This window comes from Grus americana, chromosome 4 (genome assembly GCF_028858705.1).
Source record: "Grus americana isolate bGruAme1 chromosome 4, bGruAme1.mat, whole genome shotgun sequence".
NCBI lineage: Eukaryota > Metazoa > Chordata > Aves > Gruiformes > Gruidae > Grus > Grus americana.
This window is the reverse complement of record NC_072855.1, coordinates 11,973,300-12,000,805: the sequence shown is the minus strand read 5'-3', so window position 1 is coordinate 12,000,805 and position 27,506 is coordinate 11,973,300. Positions and strand designations below refer to the sequence as shown.

The window sequence follows — 27,506 nt, the reverse complement described above, 5'->3', positions numbered from 1 at the left end:
CAACCCCGATTAGCCTCTGGCAGTGGTGACAAATGTCCTTATTAATGCTGACATTAAAGATGAGGATGACGGAAGGCAAAATGGCGGCAAGCTTTGTACCCCCAGCTCTCACAGAGGTCACAACTGCCCTCTTCACATAACTTCTCTTACACGTATATATTTAATAGCCCACCTCGCTCACCCAGAGCCGCTGGCGTCGATCGGATGGCCGCAGCCGGCTCACTCTCAGCCTTTCCCCACTCGGGACAGTGATTTACCAGCAGACGGACAGTACCCGCCCCGCGGCTGAGGGGAGCGGGCCCTCCCCGCTCTGCCCGCCCGCAGGGAGTCTGTTCGGCCCGGCCCGGCCCGCCTGCGGGCTCCCCTTCAGCCAAGCCCCCCCGGCCCGCAGCCCGCCCGCAGGGAGCCGTCCCTCCCCGGCCGGGGTGGGGCCTGGCAGTCGTTGCCGCCGCGGAGCTCCCGCGGCTGCTGTTGGAGGGGGCGGCGGCCCCGGGCACGTCCCACATAAAACCCTGCCGCTGCGCTCGACGCCGTCCTCACTGCTTCCCGCGGCCGCCTGGGGACGGCGCTCACCTTGCGCGGCAGCTTGGCCATGGCTCGGCGCCTCAGCCCTGCGAGCTAGTTCCGGGGAGCAGCAGAGCTGCCGCGCCTCGGACGGACTGAGCTGGCCTTGGCTCTGCGGCTTTATACTCCAGCCTCCTTCCTTCCATCTGCTGCTCTTTCCCGCTCCGCCTGCAGAAGCCCTGCTCGGAGCAGAAGACACTTTCCCACCCGTGTGTGCATAAAGCCCGACTTTACCTTCCCTCGCTGCACCGTGACTGCACCTTTCCCCCCCTCCTCCGCCTCCTGCCCTCGGGTCGTGCGGACTCGCACCCCTTCTCCGCCGCTCTCCCCGCCAGCAGCCCGCCGAGGATGCGGGTGTCGCTGCTGAGCCCGTTGCTCCTGCTGTCCCTCAGCTGTAGCCCAGGCGCCGCGGAGCTCTCGGCTGCCCGAGCCAAGTGCCCGACCCGCTGCGATGTCTCCAAGTGCCCCAGCCCCAGCTGTCCCAGCGGCTACGTCCCCGACCGCTGCAACTGCTGCCTCATCTGCGCCGCGGGCGAGGGGGACTCCTGTGGCCGAAAGGAGGACCCGCCCTGCGGGGACAGCCTCGACTGCCGCTACCCCATGGGCAAGCGCTTCGCCAAGGGGGTCTGCCAGTGCAAGCTCAGCGCCCAGGTGTGCGGCAGCGACGGCCGGACCTACGACAACATCTGCCAGCTGAAGGCGGTGAGCCGCAAGGCGCTGCAGCACGGGCTGCCCGCCGTCGCCCAGGTCCAGAAGGGAGCCTGTGAATCGGGTAGGAGCATGGCGGGGCCTGCCTGTGGGGCAGAGGGTGGCGGGTGGACAGCGCGGGGCGTGCTGGTTTCCAGGCTGAGAAAAAACACGATTTTCAGTCACCTGGGAAGACTGGGTGGCTGCAGGGACCATAAGAGGCTACAAGGTCAAGGCACCTTGCCCCACTGCCAGAGATTGCTGTGGTGTGGGGAAGAGGTGCTCAGGTCCTTTCTGAACAGCAAAAATTCCCTTTATTGATCCTCACTGTGGGCTAGAGGCCTCGGCTGAGGTTTGGGAAGGTTTCCCCTCGGTAGCGTGGCAGCGGACACCTCGGTGTTGCGCACGTCACTCCCACAGCACTCCCCTGAGCGTGGACTTGACAGCATGGAGGTGAGCTCGGTGGCGGGCATTCGGCCGTCAGGGCAGGGCGGCGATGACGTCCTCAGCCGTCACCCCTTCTCAAGGCAGGGCGTGCTGGCAGGGCAGTGGGACAAGCTTGCTGTCGTCCCGCCAACACCACGTTTGTTTCCTAACGTCGGCACACACTGCTGAGGTGTTTCGGTGGCATCGCCCGTGCAGGTTGCTCTGCAGATCCATTGCACGTGGCTCAGCAGGGACCGGGGTACACTTGTGCTCTGGGGCCTTCCCTGGTGGGGTAAGGGTGTTTAATTGGATTTACCTGACAGGCATCTATAGCCAGAAAATGCCTCTTAAAGCCATGTAGCTCAAGCAGGGCAGAAAAAGCACCCAGTAGTACATAAAACACTTCAAACATAGCCTTTTGCCTGTTTGTTTTCTTTTCACAAGAAGTTTTGTAATCTTGCAGAGTCTAAAGTGGGAAAAAATGCCTGCGAACTGCCTTTACAGTTTAAATATTGACACTCAGGATATCAAATGGTCCTCTGTTTGCAGTAATGTACTAAGGCCTTTGCTCAGATATTGTGATATGCTATGGCAACTTCAGGCTTGATGCTTTTAGAAAGTTTAATAATCACTTAAGTTGGTGATTTTAATTTTTTTTTTAGTATTAAATTTGGTCACTTTATGGAAGTGTTAATGCTGCTAATATCTTTTCACATACTTACTGATATGTTATTTTAAGGGTTTCCTTCTGCTACCTTTCTCATAGTGTTCCTGGAAAGAAAAGTCATATGCAGAATGGATTTTTAAATCATGCATTAGTGTTTGCATTATGCTAGATGAACCACTAACCATCCTGTTTATTCATAGATAGCAAACTTGCCAAAATTACTGGGAGGCATCAGAAGGAAAAGGGCCACTGTTGTAGCCTTTCTGTAAATAAGGGACCTTTCATATATCCCTCTCTTGAGAGAAGGTAAACTGTGGTGCAGAGAGGGAGGAGGTTAAATGATGTTCCTGGAGTTCCTTTAGCAGTATCTTGTCAGAGCCAAGAATTGCTCCAGATGCCAGCCTGGAGCTGCTATGATCAGTCTCTCCAGTATTTTGTAGTTATAAATTCCTTTTCACATCAGCATCCATTAGCTTTAGTACTCCTAATGCTTGGTTGGAACTGATCCACATGAAATAATCAGCATGTTTAACCAAAATGAGTGAGCTAGCCTGCATCTAAGGGCTTACTGAGTGCTCAGGGTTTGGTGTATATGACATTTTCTTTAAGGAATCCTCCTGAATCTACTGTTAATAGGCTTAGGAATTTGGAGGCATGAGGTAGAGGCAACATTCTTTTAAGCAACTATTTTAGTGTTCACTTTATTTTGGCTTTATTTTTTGTCTCAGAAAACCTCAGCTTAGATGAAGCATCTGGTTCTCTGTTAAGTTTTAATTTTTTTATTCAATTCTACAGCTGCACAAACTGAAGCTCAAAGAAACCAAGTGTCTTGCCCAAGGTCAGACTGAGTTGGTGGTTGAGCCAGGAATAGAACTCAATTATGGTATTTTTTTAATTTTTTTTTTTAAACAATAACATGCAATGGCTGTAATGAGAGGTTTAGAAGAAAGTCGACAGTTTAAAATTACTGTCGAGTTTCTCTCTTTTCCCTGTTTTTGAAAGAAATCTGGCCTCAGATGACTCAGAGTTTGAAGGGCTAAGCTAGTCATGAAGTAAATCCAGTTTTACTTAACCATGTATATATTAAAACAATCTCAGATAACAGTAGCCTTACATAGCGTGACTTAGACCATTTTCAGAACATGCAGTGACCTTGAGGAAAAGCTTTTGAACTGTCTGCTCTTGTCCATTTCCAGCTGCTTATGTTGATGTAAGTTAGATTCTGGTTGTGATAAACCAAGATAGGGTGAGAAAACTTAGCTGTGATTTCCTAGTGTCAGAAATCTGGTGAACAAGGATGCATGAAAAAGTAGTAAAAGATGCAGAAAGGAAGGGAGGAAAGAGATGCCCAGGATGACTGAGTGATAATTCCAAAACTGACAGAATTTAAAATCTTTTTTTCCTTGTTGAAGGCCTGGATTAGCTTGAAGAACACCATGCCAAATTGCAAGTTTTAGTTACAGTGTACTAAAGGGGGTGTGTACTGCGTGGAGACAGGTGAACTGTATTGTTGATGTTCTGCAATACACCTATGCCCTGAAAACTATTACTCATATAGTTAGCCTTATGCATCTGAGCAGAGCCGTGGGCTTCTCTGAGATACTAATAGGAACAGTCTGCAAATTTAAAATATACGCCTCAAGGCAAATTTAAACTATACGCTGCAAATATTTTTTTTTCCTCTTCAAGGCTAGATGCCTTAATATATGGGAATTTTCTGAAGCAGCTAGCTTTTTCCTGCCTTCTGTCACCTGTTGTGAGAAAGATAAGCTATTACAGGCTGGTGTGTAAGTAATGGCATAAACATGTATGGAAGACAACCTCTGTAATCAAAGACCTGTTCTTACAGAGCCCTGTTTCTCACTGCAGCAAATTCAAGTTTAAGTTTTAACAAGGCCACATATCAATCTATTAAAGTGTCAGACTCCTTACTCAAAGGATTCACAAGGTCTATGGCCAATTTATGTCAGACTCTTTCTTGCACAAAGGGCTGTTTATAATGTCTCAGTACAACTTACTTAGAACAGTTAATAATTCCCTGCAGTGTTATTTTGCTGATGGCTTCTGTGAAGACAGTTGAGATGTTGAAAGATTTGTATTTTCTCACCTAGGACGTGGAAGCAAAAAATTATTTTCTTGAAAAATGAGTGCTGTTTTGTCAGTGCAACAAGGCAAACTAAAAGATTTGTTAGAAAACCTTTGAGGAAAGAAGTTCCAGAAAACAAGTACATTGGCTTTCACACTGATCCTTCGCAGGATTCTGCCTGAGGATGTCTGTCCTCTGCATTGTTTAACTGAAGTCACTCTCAGAAAGTGGTCATGGTGTAAAGCCTCACCCATGTCAGTCAAATCTTTGCAAGATATGAGCCTAAAAGTTCAGTTCCCTAAAAGAAACGTTTGAAATACAGTTAATGCATGAGCAGAGTCATTGCACACAGTTCTACATGGGGTGTTTGGAGTGTGCCTGTGCATAACCTTGAAGATACAGAGGAACAACTGAGCATAACATTACTTGCATTTCTGTCCCACTAAGAGATACTGAAGTCTCCTACTATTATTATTGTCATCAAAGCCTTACAGCTGCCACCAGCTGTATTTAGGGAAATGCAATGCAAGGTATTGGCTGGAAATGCAAACTCTAGTCACATTCCCTTACTGATTGTTTTTCTTATGTCTGAGCTTGTTTTGAGTTCCTGCAGGTGAGGATGTATATTGTACAGTGTTTGGTAAATATTCAGAGTGTAGTACTTCACTGCTTTGTATAGGGTAGCTAACAGGAAAGTGATGTTCTCATTGCATCTCCTTATGAGAATCACTTGGGAAGGAGGAATAATTAGCATCTGAAGTCAGTGAGGCAGTGAGGTGTCTGTGCTGGAAGGCTTGTACCAGTCTGTCTCCGTCTGGCTGTTGTGATTGCTGCACTGCACAAGAAAGCCACTTTGGTGCTGGTTCACCAAATTGTTTTCATCTGTGCATGGTAGACATCCATTGTATAAACAAGTTGCCTGAACCATAATGTGGCATTAAACTCACCAAGGCTTTATGGTCAGTGCACAGCTATGCAACTTGATCTTAATGCTGAATTCATCAGAAAAGCTGCCCATGAACCTATGTTTCCAGCAGATGTTTCTGTTTTTTAAGCAGAGACATTATAATCTTTTATTTGTCTTTCATTTCTTTCCATGAAAGCACAGTAGGGACAGTGTTTATCCCTGGTGATCAGATCTGCCAGGTTGCAGTCCTCCCTTAGACATAATAATTTTGCTGAACACACAGATCTTTTCTGAAGCTGGTTTTAAGAGGGCGATGGGGGAGCAGCCTTAAAAGAATGAGTTTCCCAGGCTCGCAAAATCTTAATGAATATTGTAGATTTTAATACAGTGTATTGTCTTCAAGAAAGCATTGAATATGAGTTGATTTAATAGTACAGGGAGTAAGCTGGCAGATATTCAGAAACTCTCAATCTTCTGCAAATGTAAATGGGTCTGGCTTTATTGTCCTCAGTGGGATTATGACGATTTATTTCTGCTGAAATTTTTTTTTGTTCTCTTTGTACTAGGTTAACTCCACAAATTTGTTGGAGTTGTTCCTGATTCACAGCAGTGTTAATGAGATTGTAGTGGGTCTGTTGTCTCTGCAAAAAAAGTAAATACAACACTATTCAATGGACTCATAGCCTGTAAGGTAACACTACTATGCAGGCAAAGTCTTAAGCTGATAATAAGGATACTCCTACCTGGCAGGCACTTAGCTTTAGCCATGTAAATCCAATGTAGTAGTAGCCCATAGAACTGGAAATGTAAGATCACATTTTACAAAATGGGCTGAATGTCTTTAACTCCAGTTTATGTACTTACATCCAAATCTGGATTTTGAGTGTTCTGTGAGAGGAGCCAGAGATCTTCTGAAGATCTAATCACTTAATTTAAATGACAGGATAGGAGTTCAGATCTGCTGAAAATCTTGTTGATTTGTGGCTATGGAGTGGATTGGGAAAATCTTGTTCTTTTGATTAAGAAATGTGTAGACAGCTAAAGATTCATACAGCATAAACTTGGTTTTGCTTCAAGTACAACCTGGTTGCAGCACCTTTGATATTTTGGTTATACAACCGATAGTTAATTGGATTAAATTATGGCTCTTTTCCAAGATAAATTAGCTTTGGTTAGTGTGAGATGATGTTAAACATGCAGTAAAAACATGGAAAATAATGGATGTTATTGAGAGACCTTTGAAAAAATATGTGGCAAATCTCAGTAGGTCAATAGGTCAAAATACACAAAGCTGCTGTAAACTCAGAGCTTTTACATTTGCAGTCCAGCAGAGGTCTGAGGCCTGCGTGAAACGCAGCAAGACAGCAGAGTATTGGGGGGGGGATCAAGAAAGAAAAATACACGTCTGTAATTTTATGCTTTAGTAAGAACAGTAGCAGCAGCTTGTGTCTACCAACTAATGCAAATTAAAGGATAGATTGAAGGTCTCACTTAAAGCCCTGACTCTACTACTACAGTTATAGCACTTGTTTTCAGGGTGACTTTATACAGTTTATACAATGTTGGAAGTTATTTCCTGCTTCAGTTTCTCAGGCTGCAATTCCTCCCTTTTAAAACATATCAAGAACTTCTGATGAAAACCAAGTTTAATAATTGTGCACTAAGTTTTATTAATAATAACTGACATTTCAATTCCCTTAAATAGGATTGTGTGTGTGAGAGTAAATGTTAGTTTGCAGTTACACCTTCCAAGTCCATAGTTTGAGTTTCTGGGATGTCATATAAAGTGTTTAAAGGTTCTTATCACTCCCAGCTTGCAGAAAATGATTCAAGAGAGGTTGGTTTGTATGAAGGCATCTCAACTTTGTAAGTCAGTATTTAGTCTCCACCAGACACTGGTAAGAACAGCTCATCTCTAATCAGGCCAGTAGATCTTCAGCTATGCCTTTCTTAGAAGGTTTACGTGTCTCTTATTCTTGATCCTCCTCTGTTTCAAATTTTCCCTTAACATATAGTGCAGTTTTGGATTCACCTTCAGGTTTGAGTATTCATGTCTTCTGACCCCAACAGAGAGGTTCTGGACTTCTGCTCAGCCTGAGAAATGTTTTCACTATGGTATAGAAAGAAGACAAGCTTTTCTTCAGTTTTACAGTCTTCTCTCTGTATTGCTGCATTTTATTTTCTTCCACTCTTTCCATGTTTACATTCATCTGCTACCTCTTTCAGATGTTTTCTCTCTGCCTACCCCAGATCTTACCTGGAAAGCCACTGCCACCCATGATGTTTCCCTGGCTAGTCAGGAGTGGTGCAAAAGTGAGTTCTTTGCAGGCGTCCTCCGTGTTTGGCCATGGGCAATGCTGTGACAATTTGGCACGGGCAGAACAGTTCAGCACTCAGCAGATGGAAAGAGATTTAGTTGCCCTGACTCACATAGAGCTATGCTGATTTACACCAACTGAAAGCCTGCATTCACTGTGCTTTTTCCCCCCAATTCTATGCTAGTTCATCATCTGAGGGTCTAGCCAACTGTCTTTCATAGATGCGTAGTCATTTCTATTAAGATAAATGTGATTATAATGTTATATCCTGTCAGTGAACACTGCTGTGTATGCAAGCATTCAAAGTCATGTTAGTAGACTTCAAAGGATACACTGCATAATCAGGGAAACTGCTTGTGAACTGAAGGTAAGATAGATCTTCAGTGACCCAGTAAGCAAAATAAATAACAGTATATTGTGCTTACATTTGACTGTCCTCTGTGATTCCTATTTGCAGTGTCTCTTTTAAACTAAGTACTGAAACAAGCATATACAATTGGTTAGAGGGATTTTTCAGAGTGCGTGAGAATCTACATAAAAATAATACAACAAATCTAGCCCTGCCAAGTTGTTCCTTCTGTTTATATCGTATCATATAAATTTAGCTTGCTAAATGTAAGCATGGTTTCTTTCCCCTCAGAAGTAAATCTTGTATCCAGTAACAGGAAAAAGAACTCACAGACTTCTATGGAGAAATGCCTAATTGTCTTGATCTGGTTTCTTCAATATGTTCTTCCTTGGTACCAGTGTTGGGTCCATTCCCGAAGTTCCTGTCTTTGCTTCAGGTCTTTTGGGTACTGTGGTCATGTAAGGCCTCTCACTTTCTGACTTTGTAGGTCCTTTGACACTTTATTATGAAAGCTTTCTGAGACACTGTAGGAACTATAACAACTAGACCTCTGTCACCCATAATCTTATTAATTCATTGAAAGAATAGATCAGAGAGACATCTTTCTTTTTTTTTGTAAATAGGTTAGACTCCATTGTGCTGTAATCTTTATATTCATCCCGAGTAATTTTCAAGTTACAAGGTTTAATGGTCAGTAAAACACTTGTATATAGGGATTGGTGAAAGTGATCTTTGAATTAGGAACTGCACAGAATACCAAAATATATGAGAACTCTTCTCTCTTAAACTTCTTTCTCCTTTCTTTTCTGCGTATCTTTCCTTATTGTGTGATCCCCCTTACCTACGTTCCTTTTAAAGACCAGTAAAGGGCAGCTGATGAAAGAAAACTATATACTTGCAAAAGACAGAATATGTATCTGGACTCATTGCTATGTTGTGTGATCTAGAAGTAGGCAAGTCTAGAACCCTTAAGATCAGGTGTTGACTTCGTACACAAGAGCTACTGTGGAGTGAGTTTGTCCTTCAGCATGAGTTGAACGTAGCACAAATCATGACGGCGAAAGCATTGCTTCTGAAGAGTTGATATTGTTTAGAAGTTAGAACTTAGAGCCTCTCCCTTCTGACTAAGTGGCAGAAAAAGAGTTGTATCTCCTGCAATAAAGAGTGTGCTGTTGCACTGGCTTTGAAAAAAGCCAAAAATTGCATTGCTGTATGTGATTACAACTCATTTACTCCTTTCCCTAGATCCCACAGTTAATTTTAAAGCATCAGGCTGTGAACATGAAAGATTGGTAGTTGAGTATGGTGGTATGTCCCCTAGCATATGTTTAACATATGTGGTGATATGTCCCCATGTATTAGGGACTGCAGATAAGTATGACATTCTAGAACAAGCAGTATTATTACTTTGTGATGTTAGAATCCAGGATGTTGGGACATTAGAAGCCAGGATGCTGTCGGCTTTTTTCCCTCTCTTCAAAGATCTTAATTCCACAGAATTATATTCAGTATTCATAAATGCTGTGTATAGTGCTGTTTAATGTAGTACCGCACTGGCTTTTATCAGAACGCTTAGTATTTATAATCTATCGCTATGCCCAGCTGTTTGTGTCAGCTTAAATGTGAATTTGCAGAACTTTTTAGGTGCAAAGGTTATAATTTACAGCAGGTTTCTAATGTGTCTACTTCAAAAAATCCTAACTTGTGTTCTAAATGTGGTTCCAAATGCTACAGCTATATTACTCAGCACTTGTTACACCACATCGAGAATGCTGCATCCACTTTTGGATGCCTCAATACAAGAAGGGCATTGACAAACTGGAGTGAGTTCAGGAGAGGGTCATGGGGATGGCTGGGGGGCCTGGACATATCTCTTATGAGAAGAAGCTGAGGAAACTGGGCTTGTTCAGCCTGGAGAAGACAGAGCTTCAGGAGGACCTAACAGCAGCCTTCCTGTACTCATGAGGAAGTTACCAGGAAGATGGAGCCAGACTCTGCAATGGTGCATAGTGGGAAGATTAGAGACAATGGGCATGAGTTGAAACATGAGTTTCAACAAGAGAGGTTCAGACTAGATATAAGAAAAACTTTTACCTCATGGAGGACAGTGAAGCAGTGGGACAAGTTGCCCAGAGAGTTTCTGGAGTCTTCATCCTTGGACGTTTGAAAGTCCCAACTGGACAGAGCCTTTGAGCAACCTGGTCTGCCTTCGTGGCCAACCCAGCTTTGAGCAGGAGGTTGAACTAGAGACCTCCTGAGGTCCCTTCCAACCTGAATTATCCTATGACCATGTGTGTTTTGGATAATAATTGGTGGTTGTCCTGAGAAAAATATTCCAGAGAATGCTTGTAGACTTCCAAGAAAGTCAAAGAACTTACAGCCAAGTGATGCCGATGTTTATTTTTCTCAGGATCAAGCAAAATGCTGGATAAGTTTTGAACAATCTTAATGATTTGATTCCCTTTCCAGTACCTGTTTGGAAACTATCCCAGTAGGAGAAGCAGACCAATTCAAAGCATATTTATCTCACCTACTTGGTAAAAAGGGGTATTGTCTTATTAACATATCCAATTCTTTCTGCTAGTATAGGTCACCTACAGTCCAGCAGCCCAAGATACAAATTCAACTTCATAGCAGATGTGGTGGAAAAGATTGCACCTGCAGTTGTGCACATTGAACTTTTCCTCAGGTAACAATTTCAATTCTTTGTGTTTTAATAGCATTGTTTAACAAAGGTCTACAAAGATTTTCCGGTGTAGTAACTTCCATTTTGAATTCTTGAAATTCACAAAATACTCTGAAACATTACAGCAGACTCATTTATCCAGAGAACTACCCATTTGTGTGTTTTGTTCCTGTTTAGTATATCTATTTTATTGGGCTTAGAGTCTGTAGTACTTTACAATACATATTGTCTGCCATAAAGTAAGTCTATTTCGTCTTTGGAGATCTCTTCAACCTTCACTAAAATGTGTTGCTTGTTGGATTATGTTTATTATCTCAGTTTAAAAAAACAAATCCAGAAGGTAAGCTGGAAAAACATAGCTCCTTGTCACTTATTCCACTTTCAATGCGAAGTGATTTTATTTTGGCAGGGAGAACATTAAAAGGTAGGATGTTGACCAGATGTAACCTATCTAAACACAGAAATTATTTCTGATAGGAAAAAATGTACTAAATTCGCTGACCAAAACATACCAATATTCAGTTTATTGAAGCTGGAGCTGAGGAGGCAAGTTTAACATTGAGTGTTCAAAACAACCTGCTGTCAGAACAAATTACTGCGAATATTGTAGGTACTCCATTACCTGAATACCTTTCTGCTTGGGGTACTCTGATTTTTCACAGACTTAAGAATTTCTTGGAGAATTTTTATTGGCTTTCTTAATATGCAAAATCAAGATAATCAGGTTTTCTGAGACATGGCTTTATGCACATGGTGATTAGCCTTTTGAGAGAATGTTACAGTTGAAGATGTTTAAGATCTTTGCATATGTAGTTAAGGTTGGTTGTTCTTTCCCTATAAGTAAATGTTTGTCCAGCAGCTTGCTGGGCGCTAATTGTGATACTGCCTTCTGCCTGGGATTGGCTCCAATTCTTTACTGCTGAATAGCCCCGAAGTTTGAAACAATTTCCTAATAAGGACCACATCTTGGAAGAAAGAAGAATTTGTGGACCTTTTCTCATCTTCTACCACCCAAAGCACTTTCTGTTCCCCTAACAAATCTAAGGGCTTTACAGCAATTGTTCATGGAGAAAAGTCATAATACTTTAAACAGTTTATAAAGTCTTTTAACTGTCTATATTGCAGCAAATGTTGTTTGCCACCAAGTTTTACCCATTGTTGGTGTTTTTCATTTCTTTTCTTTCACATTCCCAGTCCTTTCTGTTGCCAGACATGCTTTTTACTGCCAGTCTACATATGGGCTTCATGATTCCTTGAGATGTCAGCTCTTCCTTTACTCCTCTGTTCAGCTGCAAGGTTCCTTCTTCTTTTTCTCTTTTTCCTATTAGAGGATCAGTCCATTTGTCAGCCCTACTATTTCCTGTCATCATTTCCTTCCCATATAGAAGCACCAACCAGTGGGATCAGATGGGCTTCTCCTCCTTCCCTTTTTGTCATCCAGCCTCTTTGCAAGGAAGCCTATAAAGATAGAATTGGAAACCAAAGGAAAAGGACCCTGCAGGTTGTCTGAAAACCTCGGTTCCTGTCTCCCTGACTGACTAAAAGCAATCACAATTTTCAGAAAAGAATCCTTTCTTTGTAAATTTTTTAATTTAATTTTTGTAAGGATTGTAATATTGGTAATCAAATGCTTTGTTATTTCTCAGAGCGAAAGGTGGTAAATTATTTCTAATGTAATGTTCTCTAAGTTATGCTTCCCTTATTAGTTATAATTAATTGCTTTTTTGTATAGGCACCCTCTCTTTGGTCGAAATGTGCCGCTTTCTAGTGGATCTGGGTTTATTATGTCTGATTCTGGTTTAATTGTGACCAATGCCCACGTGGTGTCAAGCACCAATGCTATATCAGGGAGACAACAATTGAAAGTGCAGCTACAGAATGGAGATACCTATGAAGCAACCATCAAAGACATTGACAAGAAATCTGACATTGCAACAATAAAGATTCACCCTAAGGTGAGTGGCATAAATAGATGAATGGATTAATTTGGGAATCCTGTTTCACTTTCATTTAGTACAGGATGATTGGCTGGAGTATATGTTTAGGGATTCCTTGGAAATATATCTGGGGAAAACAATGTACGGAACAAACTGTTTCTGTAGGCCTGGAAATTTTCATGTCTTAGAATTAAATTACTTTGTCTTCTCTGCTAGGAACTGCTAAAAAAGAAGAAAAAAAAATGCAGCTCAGTTAATATGTGGCTGGATTCTGCTATCTGTACCTGAAGACCTAGGCTATTTTTGCTAATCCTTCTAGCTTTGTGCTAATACATGGACTGAAAGGTGCTACATTGTGTAGGGAGATTTGCAGGCTGGTCAATAGCTTGTTTGTGTGCTATTTCTAGGGGGAGTAGGGAACAATCGACTGGAAAAGGGAGAATTCTGTTTCAGAATCTTGCTGGCTTTTTTTCTGGAAGAAATTGCAAGGTACTGCTGCTAGCAGTTTGTTTCTGAAGACAGTTTAAAGCAGTAGCACCCTGCAGTATACTAATTTTACCTAGTGTAAGTTTTGGCTATATATTAGTGGTTCTTTCATTAACATAATGGAAAGTGTATGTTCCTAACTTCTTGCTAGTTTTTGATCTTTCCAACCAGGTTATTTTCAGCTATAAACTAATGCTTATTTCTCTCTTTCTGTGTTTATTTAAGAAAAAACTACCAGTATTGTTACTGGGACACTCTGCTGACCTGAGGCCAGGAGAATTTGTGGTGGCAATTGGAAGTCCATTTGCCTTACAGAACACTGTGACAACAGGAATTGTCAGCACTGCTCAGCGAGATGGCAAAGAACTTGGCCTGCGGGACTCGGATATGGATTACATTCAGACAGACGCTATTATCAATGTAAGTACTAGGTTTGTGAGGAGCTGAACTTCATAGTCCTGGGACCTCAAAATCCCTACCTATTCAGCAGGAAAGTGTGTGCTCTGAAAGATGAATCCACTAAATAAAAGCAGCTTTGTTTAAAATCAGTGATAGGCTCTTGTTATTATAAAGGACTATGCAATGTCTAAGTTGCATTCACGCATCAGTGTTGTGAAAGGTATATTAAATAAAACTGCCCTCTTTGAGGTTGTTTATGAAGATGTTACATATGACAGACCCTTCCTATTTTGTAGATCTTGTGCGATAACACATAGTTGTGTAGACCAGCAGTAAATCAACATATTTCTTTCTCTGCTTGTTCAGCTGATCTGGCCAAGCAAGCTGTATGTATTGGCTCTGGCTGAGATGGAGTTAACTTTCCCCGCAGCAGCCCTCACAGCGCTGTGCTGTGTGTCGGTAGCCAGCAAGGTGTGGATAACACACCGGTGTTGTAGCTACTGCTGAGCAGGGCTGCACAGCACCAAGGCTGTCTCTGTCTCTCCATTTCCCCCTCACCGGTCAGCTGGAGGTGGGCAAGATCTTGGGAGGGGACACAGCCAGGACAGGTGACCCAAACCGACCAAAGGGATATTCCATACCATATGACATCTGCTCAGCAATAAAAAGGAGGAAGAAGGGGGGGGCATTCATTATTATGATGCTTGTATTCTGGAGCAACCACTACACGTGCTGAAGCCCTGCTTCCTGGGAAGTGGGCAGAGATCACCTGCTGACGGGAAGCAGAGAATAAATCTTTTGTTTTCCTTTGCTTCCGTGTGCAGCCTTTGCTTTTGGTTTATTAGACTGCCTTTATCTTGACCCACGAGTTTTTTTCCATCTTATTTTCTCCCTGCCATGTCCAGCTGAGGAGGGGAGTGATAGATCAGCTTGGTGGGCACCTGGTGTCCAGCCAGGGTCAACCCACCACACTGTAAAATAGATCCAAAGTTTCTTTCATCTCCGTGCATTAGAACCAGATGGAGTAGTCAAGTTGATAGTATCTGCTTCAATTTAACAACAGGACACCCAGACAAGAACTTAAGGAGAGGACTGGGTTTTTTTGTTTTTGTTCTTGTTTTCCCTTTGCACATCACATACTCCAAGAGTCTAGATGTAAAATAACATTGTTTGAGATACAGTTTGGAGTTAAGGGTCCTAGCACTGCATTTTACATAGAAATACATGAAAATAGTGTCCCTTCAGAGCAGCTTGGAGAGATCCACAGAGCTTAACTAAAGTCCTTGGGTGTGTATATAAGTTTTACTTGATTCTAAAAAGAACACTGCATGCATGTCTGAGGTAGAAAATGGCCTGAAATTTTATGGCTTAAATCTGTTATATGTTGAACAGAAAATATTTTCAGGATTTATTTGCTGGACCTCAATGTCAAATTTGACATAACAAGTCATAACGCTTAGCGTTTTACACATGCAAAGCAATTCACAAACGTTTATTGTCACAGACTTGTTGAGAGAAATTGTATGGGGAAAAAAAATGGGTAATTAGTTTTTAAGCTAAGATATGACATAAAAGTGAGCTTTTTCAAAAAGCTGCTGTATGATCCAGGAGCTGAACCTCTTAAGACATTTAATTGGAATTACTCTCTTCAGCTGTAAAAGGAGAATAGGAAGACTTATGCAAAATGGGTTACTTGGGAGCACACACTGAATGGGTGGCAGAGACAGAATTAGAACATGGGTTCTTGACTTCACGCCTATATGCATTCCTCAAGATCAGACTGCTTCCTTGTATATATTTAGGCATTCACTGCCCTCAAAAGCTAATAAGCAAGTTTAGACAAGGATAGCAGAGTGTGTCAGATAATGGTAGACCAAATGGAATAGTGATAGCAGAGGAGGTAAGGAAAATGGCAATATATTTGGATTTCTGTGCCATCTGTGACCACAAAATATTAAGATAGTCCCTGGCACAGGGATGCTTTGTGCTTAGCTAATGCACTAGTTTTCTCCTGAGAATGGGAGGAGTTTGAGAGCTGGTCTATTCAGAGCATTCCTGTGGCTCAGCCAAGACTTTCCTGCAGGAATGTGCATGCAGCTGCCTTCTGAGAAATGCTAGGACAGCAGGAACATGGGGCAGGAGAAAACAGGGCCATACATTCCTAAATGGAGCTATATTGCATGCACCAAACTTCTTTCATTATCACATCCTTCAAGTAGAGGACAAGTGAATGAAAGATGATATGCTGAGGAAGGCTGAAAAGTCATTATCTTGGTTCCTTTGTGTCAGTCAGACATAAAAATCAAGTGTGTAGCCTCTGATCACTGAAAAGATAGAATGTAAGAAACTAATCTCTGTTTAAACTTGAACTTTGAAGCTGTTTTAAAAACTAATGCCTGTTTTATTCTTCTGAGAATCTATAAGGTTTGCCCAGTGCTATCTAAGTGTAAACAGCTTATATGGCTCATGTTACTGTCATGCATCACTTAGCTTTTGTTTATTTTGAGTGCTAAGTTGCTGCTCTTGGCTGTTCAGTAGACCTACTTGAAAACTCTGGCCTCGCTCAAAAACAAACTTGTTGAGCCAACATGAAGATGGACAAGAAACTTCTCCAGCTCTCATTTCCTGTAGTCCTGTTGGATATTTCCTTTGAAGGCCATTAGGTATTAGGCAATTTCAGACTGCTCAGAGCTGCTGTATACCCTTCTTAGAGAGGGTTACATGTCTGTGGTTACTAAATCAATCCTTACGTAGTACCTACCTCATGGCAATATGCTGCGATTAAACATGCAATGCACTGTATTCTTCTCCGATGGAGAATAAGAGAGACTGACAGCGTTACAAAACAAAGCGGTAAATAAAACTAGTTAAGAACTGTACATGCACCTCGCTGAAATATGACTTTAAACAGCAATTAATTATTTCAAAACCTTGTTCTGACAGTCTTTAGAAGAATTGAAATACTCATTTTAACTATTTAATGAATCTTCTTAACCTTAGGCTCTAACTATTTGGAGTGGTAAGTTACTGCTCCTTACTTAAGGCCTGTTTCTGAAAAGAAAAAAAACCCCTAATCATAAGAGGTGTGAACAGGTAGGGTAAGACCTACCTGTAATCTTCTGTGATCAATATTGTGTCCTTCAGTGCTGCCTAGGAATTGACCTTCTCTCTTTCATTTACTTACAAACAAAATACTGTTTGAAATGAAAACTGCATTTCCTACAGTTAAGCAGCAATTTATTCTTCCTTTATGTCATTTTTACAGTACGGCAACTCTGGAGGACCTCTAGTTAATCTGGTAAGTCCAAGTGACTTGGGTTTAGTTTGGTTTGGTTTCGTTTCCTTTCAAGAGCTAGTTTGAATTAAGTGGGATAATATTTTTTTAAAAAGATTCATAGGTCATACCAGCTCCCAGGCATTCAAGGTAATGATAGGCAGATACCCTGAAGCTAATACAAATGATGCAAATTAGGTCTCAGATCATACACCGTTGAAAAACATTTCCCCGTGGAGCAGCGGAAATTTTATGCAGCAGTGAGGAAAATGGGATCTGGTAGGAGCAGTTACGCTCATTCACACTATGAAACCTGGGATGCACAGCAAAGATGGGACCTGGTTAATCCGCACAACTGATTTTAAAATAGATTGCTTTAAACCAGCGCTGATTTTGCAGGTCGGTGAATTGTGGCTGTAGTGGCAGTAGTGACACCACTGCCCGCTCAGCAGAGGTAATCTCTTGCCAAGTGGTGACATGGACCTTGGATGAACAGACTGTACTATAATCTCTCTGGCGATCATGGTTAAATGTGAAAGGGATTGTGAATCAGAACCCAGATCCTCACTTACAAGTAATGTTTATTTCTTGAGTGATTACAACACTCTTAAAATTTCTTAGACCAGCTTTTGACAGGAAATGCTAGGCAGTGAGCTGAACCGTGTTGCTTAGGACCAAATTAATTGGATGCTGTCTCCCAACAGGATGGTGAAGTGATTGGGATTAACACCTTGAAGGTCACAGCTGGAATTTCTTTTGCTATTCCTTCAGACCGCATCACTCAGTTTCTCACAGAGTCGCATGACAAACAAAGTAAAGGTAAGGTCTGCAAGAAACAGTGACATCTTCCAATTATTGTCCTCATCTGTCAGTAAAGTACCAAAAGACATGGGTCTGGGATCCTATTACTGAAAGGAGCAGCATTATTTTACAGTGTAGAACACTAGAGACTTGGAAATAGAAAACAACTCCACAGAGACGGGAAAGACATTTTATTACTCAGACACCTAAAGAGTAGACAGTATCTGTATAAATCTGGGAAAAAGGGCCTCTGGGGATAGATGATCTTGAGAACAGATGGTGACTCATTCAAGGAGTCTTATCTTCCTCTTTCACATATTGTTCAAGCAAAAAGGAGATTAAGGTGTACTGTGGAGACTAAGGTAAAACACTTGTCCATGGATGGAGTATGGTATGTGCACTATCAGTAGGTGATCTTTATTTTGACATCGTCTTCTATGTTAGTGCTATATAATTGGATTTGCTGATAGACTCTCATACCTCAGTGGAAGAAGAGCTGTGTGTTAATTCCTGAAGAAATAAATGGGGAAGGTGGAGAGAGGCAGAAGAAAAGATAGGCCTCTGCACCAAAGAACATATAAATCTAAATACACCAGCAACTGCCAATTGCAGTACTCTGGACTTTTTTTATGTGCTTGCTGCATATCTGTCGCACTGTACTAGGTGCCATACTACACACTGCGCAGCCAAAGCTGATCTAGTAATGCTTCGTCAAGGCCAAACCTTCCTTTCTCCTTTGCTTGCCAATTTATCTGTCCACACCCTACTCATCTTGTATCATGACTGTTGGCTGCTGCTTCTCTTGGATCTTTTTGATATTAATCTCGTCTTCTCCTGAGTTCATCCAGTTGCTGCTGCCAGGGTTGTTTCCCTACACCATTGTCCTCTCAGTGTTCTCTCAGATACTGTTACTGCAGCAACTTACCTTAGTCAGAGGTTTTAAAGCTATGCATCTGCTTGTATATTTGAGACCATAACAATTCTGATGGGTCCTCTCATCTGTGTTTTGCTGAATTCCCCAAATTAGATTGTTTTCACTTTGATTGTTGATCTGGGGCAGGGAATTGATGAAAATTCATTTAAAAAGTTGTTAATTATGTGCTGGAAAGAACATTTCAAAGTAGTTGACATAATTTCGTTCCAGCTAAAAAAATCAAAACCCCTGTTTATTCACCCAGGTTACTAACTGTTTGTTGGCTTCTGAGGGAAGCAGGTCTGTATCATTGGTGATGTTACCCTTCAGAGCCAAACTGGTCATCTCAAAGCAGGGAGGAGTGATGGCTCACCCTGCAGGCATGGCTCTAGAGGCATGAACGCAAGCCTTGGGCCAAAAGCCCACCATCTGCCAGGCAGACCCTGGTAACTGGGGATGGAAAGTCAGTGAAGGCTAGAGATGCCGTCACTGAAATCAGCCACCTTGCTGCGTCAGACACCTTTGCTGCAGAGGATGATGAACCCGCTGAGCCCAGCTAGAGGGCCTAGAGATAACTTTGCCTATGGAACTCTAAGGAAAAAAAATAAAAATTCAAGTTTATTTTGTGATTGTAACATACTATCTGATTTTTTTCATTGTTCTCATTATCCCCTAATCAAAGGAAAAGGATTCACACTTACTCTTAGCATCACTGTGACTGTCATTGCTTGGCATACCCTGTGAACAGGCAATTTTAAAAACTTTTTATTTTTTTAACTTTTTTTGCTTTTGCTTGTCTGAAGTACCTCTTGTACTTTTGCTGCAGGCAGAACAATAGTCATTTCAAGCCCTTGATGCTTAGAGAAAGATAATTTCTAGGAGATATTTTCTCCATATTTGAGACTTAGTTTGTATTTTTTAGGCCTTTAATAATAATTTTCAAGTTCGTCATACAGGCGTTATTTCTTGACATAAGGAGTTTAAGTAAGCAGAATTTTTGGGATGTTTTTATCATGTTTTCTTTTGCTCCAATTACATTTTGGTAGTTTCAGTGGGATCCACCCTTATGGTACAATTAGGTCATAGAAATAAGTTTAAGAGTATTACCATTTTGCTCTAAATATCATACTGCCTGAAGATGATAAAATTCCCTTAGGAAACCACTCTTTCCAGATTTGCTCTGGCATATGGGAGATACTCAGAATATTGTTTAATAATCTTGACTTTAGTCTTTTAAATGTCAGTTGATCAGATAACTACCAGTTTTATATAGAAGGCATATATTTTTGAAGTCCCATCCATTGTATAACTGCAAATATATGATCTACTGAAGTACAGGAGAGAGGGGGAAAAAGGAGGAGAGGATGACATTTGAATGGTTATTATTATCTGAATATTCTATACTACCTAATGCATGGACAATACATAATAATACCTAATGTATCAATAATAATGTTAACCTCCTTTTATAGTTAGGAATTCCTAAACTGGTGCATGAACTTAAGTGTCTCCACCTATATCTCAGTTTTGACCATTTGTGTGTTCTGTCTTGACCTCTGGAAGTCATCTATATACTTAAGCATGGACTGATTTTTTACTTCAGTGTCTTTTCTTAGTATCCCATAGGCATTTCTCAGTTTCAGTCTTGGCTCTGCCACCTATTCCTAGTTTAGACTTGAGCAGAACAGTAAAACTAGAAAGTGTTCAAACATGGATCTTCTAGGATGGAAGACAATAAGTTAGCAATTTGACAAAATATTAAAGAGAAAATCCAGCCTAAGAGGTCAGCCTGGCCTCTCATAGAATGTTAGCAGAGAAGTGAATAAACCTTGTTTCAGATGGGCAAGGAGGGATGGGGGGAGTTCTGCACTGGTCACGCCCAACAGGTCATTGATATGTGTCCTCACTGACATCCCCAGAACACTTTATCGGTTGTGTTGAAACTATATGCTTACCTATGTATTTGTATGATTATTACTGATAACTATTACCAATAGTCATGAGGGCTGCTTAGGAGGCTTTCTGAGTATACATTCAGACTGCTTGTTAAATTCAGCCATGCAATTTATACGGAAGGTACACTGCACGTAATTCAGCATTATAGACTCGAGCTATTTTCATGGTTTCTGTTTGGCAGTGGAATGTCTGTCTTAAACGCTTTCAGGATTGCTTATGCAATCTGCAAGACTATCTAAGTGCAAAAGGAGTGAGCAGAGGAGTAGGAGTTTTGCCTGCTGCTTGAACAAAAAGTGCAGGATTTGTTTGTTCACTCAGACATCTTGGTGATATCCTGGCCCCACTGAAGTCAACTGCAATGGGGATACTCATGTGCCAGAGTTACTCATGCCCATAAGAGTATGAGTACTTGACCCCTTAATTTGGATTTATCAGTTCTTTTTGCCACAGTTTGTAAGTCATAAACACTTCCGCCTTCAGCCTGTGTCTGTCTGTCTGGTTTGTATCTCTATTGTTACAAGCATCAATAAAAATGAAAGAAAAATAGCAAATGCTTTCCTTACTGTGGAACAGAAATCTCTGTAAATAGTGAACTGCTTCTAGATAGTTGGGGTCAGCTGCTTGTGACTTCCTATTAACACAAAACAGATTTAAGTTTAAACTAATGGTTGAGGCTGCTTTGCTTGAATTTGTACCACTGGAATCAGTGTTTAATCTGGCCTGGTGTTTACAAAAATGCAATGTGATTTGAATATCTCTCTGCTGTGCTCTGCTGCAGCTTTAAGCTGCAGTGGTTTCATATTTGTTCAACTTGGTTGTTCCAACATATTAACCTTCTTTTAACTACTGCTGGCACTTCAGCCTGGTGACGTGCTGCTTAGATTTACGATCTTGCTTTATTCCAGTTCTCTTAATTAGTTTTTCTTCTGCCTCATGATTGCACAAATTGCCAGAATGACAGGTTTTGAGACTTTTTATTCACAGAGCAGATGTAATATGACAGTGGTAGTTCCAGGTGCCACATACTGTGCTGCCAGTGAGACTTAACCCTGACGTCAAAATGCCTATCCTTTGGGATGATAAAACACTACAACTGGTTGTCTGTGCCTGTTCAGTCTCTGTGGATACTTTTAATAAACTGGACAATTACATTGCCTCTAATCATTGATCATGAAAAATTTGGGGTTTGTGTATGATGTTTGATTGGGTTAAATTTGAACAGAATAGACTTTTGCAAAACAAAAGGCCTGCAGTTTCTTTACCTGTATTCAGACATACGAAATGGCTGGGGGCGGGGGGCGGGAAGGAGTCTAGACTCTGCTGCTAAAATAAGGCATAGCTATTAGTTTACTTTATACAATAACCTGTTACTGTTATAGTATGAACCACTATTTGCAGCGTGTCAGACTTATTGAGGAGAGAGATCTGAAGGCCATTTTGAATTTTAATGCATGACAGAGGTGAAATAGTACCCCAAACTGCCCAGAGGTGAAGGTGGAATGAGACTTTTCATTGTGAATAAGTCTGTAGTTACCAGATTATTTTTTTTCCCAAAGCCTTATTTTTACATGTGTCATTAGCCACAGGGGAAATAATTACCTTTTAGATCAGCGGCATTTCTGCTGTGGTTTTTCATTCTCGCCCAATCTTCTCCTTGCTGTTTTGTTTCTTCAGATCAATTTCTTTTGTCCCTTCTTTCATTTTCATTTTTCTTTCAAGTAAACATTCCTAACTCAGCCCCCAGAGTACGCTTTGTGCTTCTGCATATTTCTGCATCATGCAGGGGATGACCAGCAGCAAACTGTTTAAGGCGGACAGTAAACTGTCACCAGAGAGTGTCATCTATGTGTCTCATGAAGACAATTTCATCATTTAACTGGCTACATGGCAGGGGCAGGGGGATTATTTTCAGGTGGGAGTGTTATCAAGTTTGGTTATCTTTAAAAAGCGAAAACTTAAATTTATGCCACTATGAAAGCACTAGTTCATGGCTATGGCCAAAGCTTTTTTTTTGAGTAATTGGACTTCTTTGTGACACTCTTACTATGGCTGATTTTGATCTTGGTATTTTCACTATAAAATACAGAAGAACCAGAACATTTCAGGGAAAAGCAGGGATGACAGTTACAGATGGAAGATTGTTCAGAGTGTAGTAAATCCAATGTTTAGTAGTCGACATTTTCACTGACACTAATGGGAATATTGGACATGCGTAAGATTCAGGACTAACTCCTTTACTTGGTACTATTTTTCTTGGAAAGAATAACAGTTTGAGGAGACTCTGTACATCTCCTTTTCAAACTTTTTCCTCACATGAGAACATGGAGAAGCTCAAAGAAATTGTGAAGTAGTTATGCTGGAACAAGTCAGGGGAAATATTGTTTCACGCCGGATATAACTAACTACTGAAGCACTCACTTCAGGAAGTCATCAAACTGCATTTTTTTTCAGAAGACAGCTGTGCAGTATCAGCCAACTACAGAAATGTGATGCTGTTCCTAAAGGAGTGAATTTTCACCGTTTAAAATTCTGTAGAGTCCTGTCTGGCTTCTATGGGTTTTTTTAAACCTTGTTTTTCATTCTTTGGGTAGAAATACCAAACCATTTGCATTAGAATCAGTGTGAGTCTTTAGGTTGTCCTTTCTGTGAAAGGTGGAAATTTTAATTTCTTTAAATCCCATTTCTACATTTTAATCAGAACACCATATGATTAAATTGTCTTGACCAGTTTCAGATGAAATGGTGGTTATGAAATTTTCCATTTACTGAAGTCATGTGATACTAGATCACAGAAATTTTCCTGAATTTCCTGAAGGAAAACTCTTAAAGTGTGTAAATGAGCTTCTCTCTTACCCTCACTTGCAGGGAGAGGGATTGCCATTCTGTACACCAAGGCTAACCAAAATAAAAAATGACCTCAGCGTAGATGTGTATGATTTCTGTTTAGTTTTGTTAAAAGCTTATACATCCTGTTTTAATGGACAGATATTTTGGGTGATCAAAGTAGTTACTTTTTTCAGTGTTTGCCTAAATTTCTTAAATATCCTCTGTGTTATTTTCAGATGGGAAGAAACGTTTCATTGGCATCAGAATGCTGACAATAACACCTGCGTAAGTATCTTCGAAAGGTAACCTGTGTGATCATGCATACAAAATGTGGTGAATGGTGGTTCAGAACTTCATCATTCAGCTTTCATTACAAAGCTCCAGAGAACCCAGAAGTGTGCATTAGCTTCTATGAAGTTGGCAAACATTTTAATGGTATTGGTGAAATACGTGTTCCGAGACCTGGAAAATCACTGTCAGTCATTCTCTAAATACTGATAACGATGGATGCCCTATTGATAGCTGAGGAAAATTAGGAAGAGCCTAAATACTGGTTTTGGTTCTTGTTAAGGATGTCTGGAGTTACACCAGGTTTTAGGTGGCATTTAAACAAGCTGCTGCTTTCAGGTGACTGTGAGTGCCAGTAACAGATTAGCTGCCTGAGGGTTTGGCAGTAGTTTTGTCAGTGCCAGTGGAGGCCATGTGATGTGAGATTTGGTGCCTAACCATTAACTGGAAAGAAAGTAGTTGCTGAAGTGCAGAACTAAAGCTTCATGCCTCTGTGTTAACAAAGCCAGAATATGGGCCCCTTCCTCCAATTCTTTACTGTCTTTTCTCTCTCACATTGCTTTGTGTCTTGCTGTTACCTGGATATATTCCGGGATAACAAATGAAGGCTCTTACGCTTGTGTTCGCTCCCAGGAGTAGGCACGTTTCCATTGTGGCAGTAGACTACAAAATTAAACAAGTCAATTTCCAGCTGGGGTTGTAGTAAACCCATCTTTGTTTATTGAGTTACACTCTTGCAATCCTCCCCAAAGGGTCAAATCCTCAGCTGGAACACATCAGGGTAGTGGCATTAACATTACCGGGCCACCACTGATGGAGAGAAACTCAGAATGTTTCTCTGTGTAATTGTGAACACCATGTGAGATTTTACTGCTTTTGTGGCATCTAGTGAAGCAGTGTAAGATGTCTCCAGGCCTATTTTCAGGAAAAGAGTACTTCCCTTGATGTGTTTGCTTTAGTCATTTAATTGTTAACTTCCTCAGTACAAAATCAACTGAAGTGAAGCTATGTGCAGCCATTTTGGCTTGCTTTCCCTCTGAGGGACCACAGGTTTTCATGGTGGACAGCAGGGTAATCCATCATTAGTTTAAAACCCTTTCTTTCTAGAAATGGGTTTTAACTCACACTGTACACAGACCTGAAATCATGTCATCTCAGAAATGAGAGTATGTTTTTAGAGGCTCTTTTGCACCTGGTTCCTGTCTTCCTTCTTTAGAAAGGGATGCACAAACAATTCCTCAAGAAAAATTGTGGAAGCTGAAGTTTCCTTGGAAAACTCTCACAGTTCTGATCTATCTGATGCCTGAAGTTGTCAAAAGCTCTACTTTTCTAGATCAAGAGAAATTAAGAATGACTTGCAAAATGAAAGAAGCAAAATCAGTAAATTTCTGCCCCATCACCAGCATTGATTCTTTGGGGCAGGAATGTCTTTTGTCCCTGTACAGCACCTGGGACAGAGAGTGCTGCTGTCCAGTGCTCTGTCCTGCTGTCCCAGTGCTCTTCTGCAGTGCCCTCTTTACTATTGCTACAAATAGCAAAAGTCACGTTCTTGCAGGATATGTATGAGACCATTAAATGCAGCATGCTTTGCACAGGTAAGTAGTTATGACTCTCTTAATATCTGTGTTACTTGTGTTAATGCAAATTCAAATCCCCTACATTCTTATCACAAGAACAAGGGGCAAACAATTAACTGTTAAGTCATTCATTTTTGGTCACCAAAAAATTGAGAATAAATAAATAATAATTTTTGAATGCTACTGCTTTCATAGTGGAATCAAATGCTATATAATTTTATTCTTCTTTTAGCTTGGTGGAAGAACTGAAACACAATAATGCTGATTTTCCTGATGTCAGAAGTGGAATTTATGTACATGAAGTTGTTCCAAATTCACCTTCTCATAGGTATGTAGAGCACATTATTTTCTTCACCATAAATAAATCTCCAAATAGATAGTAGTAGGTAAAGTTTCTATTTATATTCAAGTACTTCCTCACACTAGTCTTGATTTGTATTTAAACAATTAAAAATTGTGCTTTTAGGTTAAAAAAAAAAAGTTAAACTCTTTGTGCTAAAGTTCTACTCACATCTACAAAAGTGAAATATTTAAATATTAGAACTTTTTAAATTGCATTATGAAACACTAACAGTGTGCAAATTTAAAGAACACCCCAAATACAATGAATCAAATTTGGTTTTGAAAAGTATGTTGACTATTAATAAATAGAAACTTGCATTGAGTTTAAACAGGAAACAGGATAGCATTCACATAAGACACTGTCAGAGATAGTATCTGAGACAATGCTTTATCTTAGAGGAAAAGACTATTTTACAGAACAGTTGGAAAATAAATAAGGCACTTCTAAAACTTACTTTAGGAATTATTAAGAAAATGCAAAGCCAATAAAAGCAGCTATTCTGGATTACATTTGAACAGCAAGAGAGAAATAATTTACCTGTAGTTCAGTTGGTACACTTTGCTCGTCTTGAAATGTTGATAATGGTTTTGATTTCCAATGCTTGAAATACATACTGGAGAGATAAAAATTGTTCTTGCAAATGGATGGAGTGAGTCAGTCATGGCTAAAAGTCTGTTCTGTTTCTCATTTACAGAGCAAACAAAGAGAAAGTTAGATTACTTTTATTGGCGGTGTGTTTTTGCTGTTTTAGAAGAAAATCCTCAATGAAATATTGCAAGCCTAATTTTGCATTTAGCGAGTACTACTGATTATTCTTTCTCAGTCAGAAGGGTGGAGTTTTCCTTCAATGGAAACTAAAACAAGTAAAAAATTATCACATCAGCAAAAGGGGTGGTGAATAGTCGTTGCACTTTTTCTCTGCATAGAATGCATACTTACTGCCTTTTTCTTTTTGTCTTTGCAGAGGAGGGATCCAAGATGGAGATATTATTGTTAAAGTCAATGGGCGTCCTTTGATGACTTCCAGTGACCTGCAAGAGGCTGTGATGAATGAATCACCTCTACTACTTGAAGTTCGAAGAGGAAATGATGACTTGCTATTTAACATTGAGCCTGAAGTTGTCATGTAAATAGAATTGAGGAAGTTCTCACCATAATTAAACTCACTTATTCTGGAACACTAGATACCTCCTTTACAGCTACAGTAATTATACTTCCTGTTGACTAATGACAAGGTGGACTAACTTAATTGCCTGAGCCATTTCTGTACATAGTAGCTAGAGTGAATTCAGTTATGCCATTTATAGAAGATTTAACTTTCAAAGAAATTTAAGAACTGTGTTCTGGGGAAGGGAGGGAGGAAAACAAATTTTGGGTAGCTGGTAAAAATGGGGTCTACTTCCAGTTCCTGCAGGTTCAGAGCAGATTCAGTTCTGCATTTTGAAAGACCAAAATACTACTGGAAGTGAGGAAGCATGCTGAAAGGGGAAATTATTCTTAAACTACAGTCATGGCTGCAGCAGAACCAAGTTATTGCAATGCACAATTGAGCTTTTTTTTTTTTAAATGTAACTTTTTCAATGTGAAACTAGTATTGGCAAAGCTTATGTTTGTTCTTAGTGCTTGTGTGCTACATGTCAATGCAGGTAGAATAAATCTGTAAATATTGAAAGGAACAAAAATGGTATCAGGCTATGGAGTGTTACACCTAGGTCATGCGATTTTGGAATATAGTAAATGATTCTTATAGAATTAATGCCTTATTATATATAAATCAAAACGATGTGCTGAACAAAGTTAAGTTTGAGAAAGTGCACAGTTTTTTAAGAATTTGATACAGATTAGTTTTGCATTTAACTGGTAAGCTTTACTGTAAAATTGTTATACTACTTTTGGCTTGTACTGTGTATGTTTCTACTGTAAGGAGATTAAAGTTTACACAAATAATGTGTTGGTGTAAACCTCTTTTTAAACAAGTATGTCTTCCCTCCCTCTTCTGTCAGACTGGAATAGACT

General features: G+C 40.6%; 1 protein-coding gene across 1 annotated transcript; it reads left to right on the top strand.

Annotated features, from left to right (window-relative positions):
* The first annotated feature begins 481 nt into the window (after nt 1-481).
* On the top strand, nt 482-27,437 carry HTRA3 (HtrA serine peptidase 3). Its single transcript, XM_054825368.1, has 9 exons — nt 482-1,336; nt 10,594-10,693; nt 12,423-12,645; nt 13,339-13,533; nt 16,778-16,810; nt 17,491-17,605; nt 23,519-23,567; nt 25,380-25,475; nt 26,455-27,437. Exons 1-9 carry the CDS (start codon nt 913-915, stop codon nt 26,618-26,620), a joined length of 1,401 nt encoding a protein of 466 aa, XP_054681343.1. The 5' UTR covers nt 482-912; the 3' UTR covers nt 26,621-27,437.
* The last annotated feature ends 69 nt before the right edge of the window (nt 27,438-27,506 follow it).

Excerpts from the sequence above, each read along its gene's own strand:
- HTRA3 (XM_054825368.1), top strand. The coding sequence starts at position 913 with ATGCGGGTGTCGCTGCTGAGCCCGTTGCTCCTGCTGTCCCTCAGCTGT. Across the intron at positions 12,646-13,338 it reads CAATAAAGATTCACCCTAAG|AAAAAACTACCAGTATTGTT; the intron begins GTGAGTGGCATA and ends TGTTTATTTAAG. Across the intron at positions 16,811-17,490 it reads GAGGACCTCTAGTTAATCTG|GATGGTGAAGTGATTGGGAT; the intron begins GTAAGTCCAAGT and ends GTCTCCCAACAG.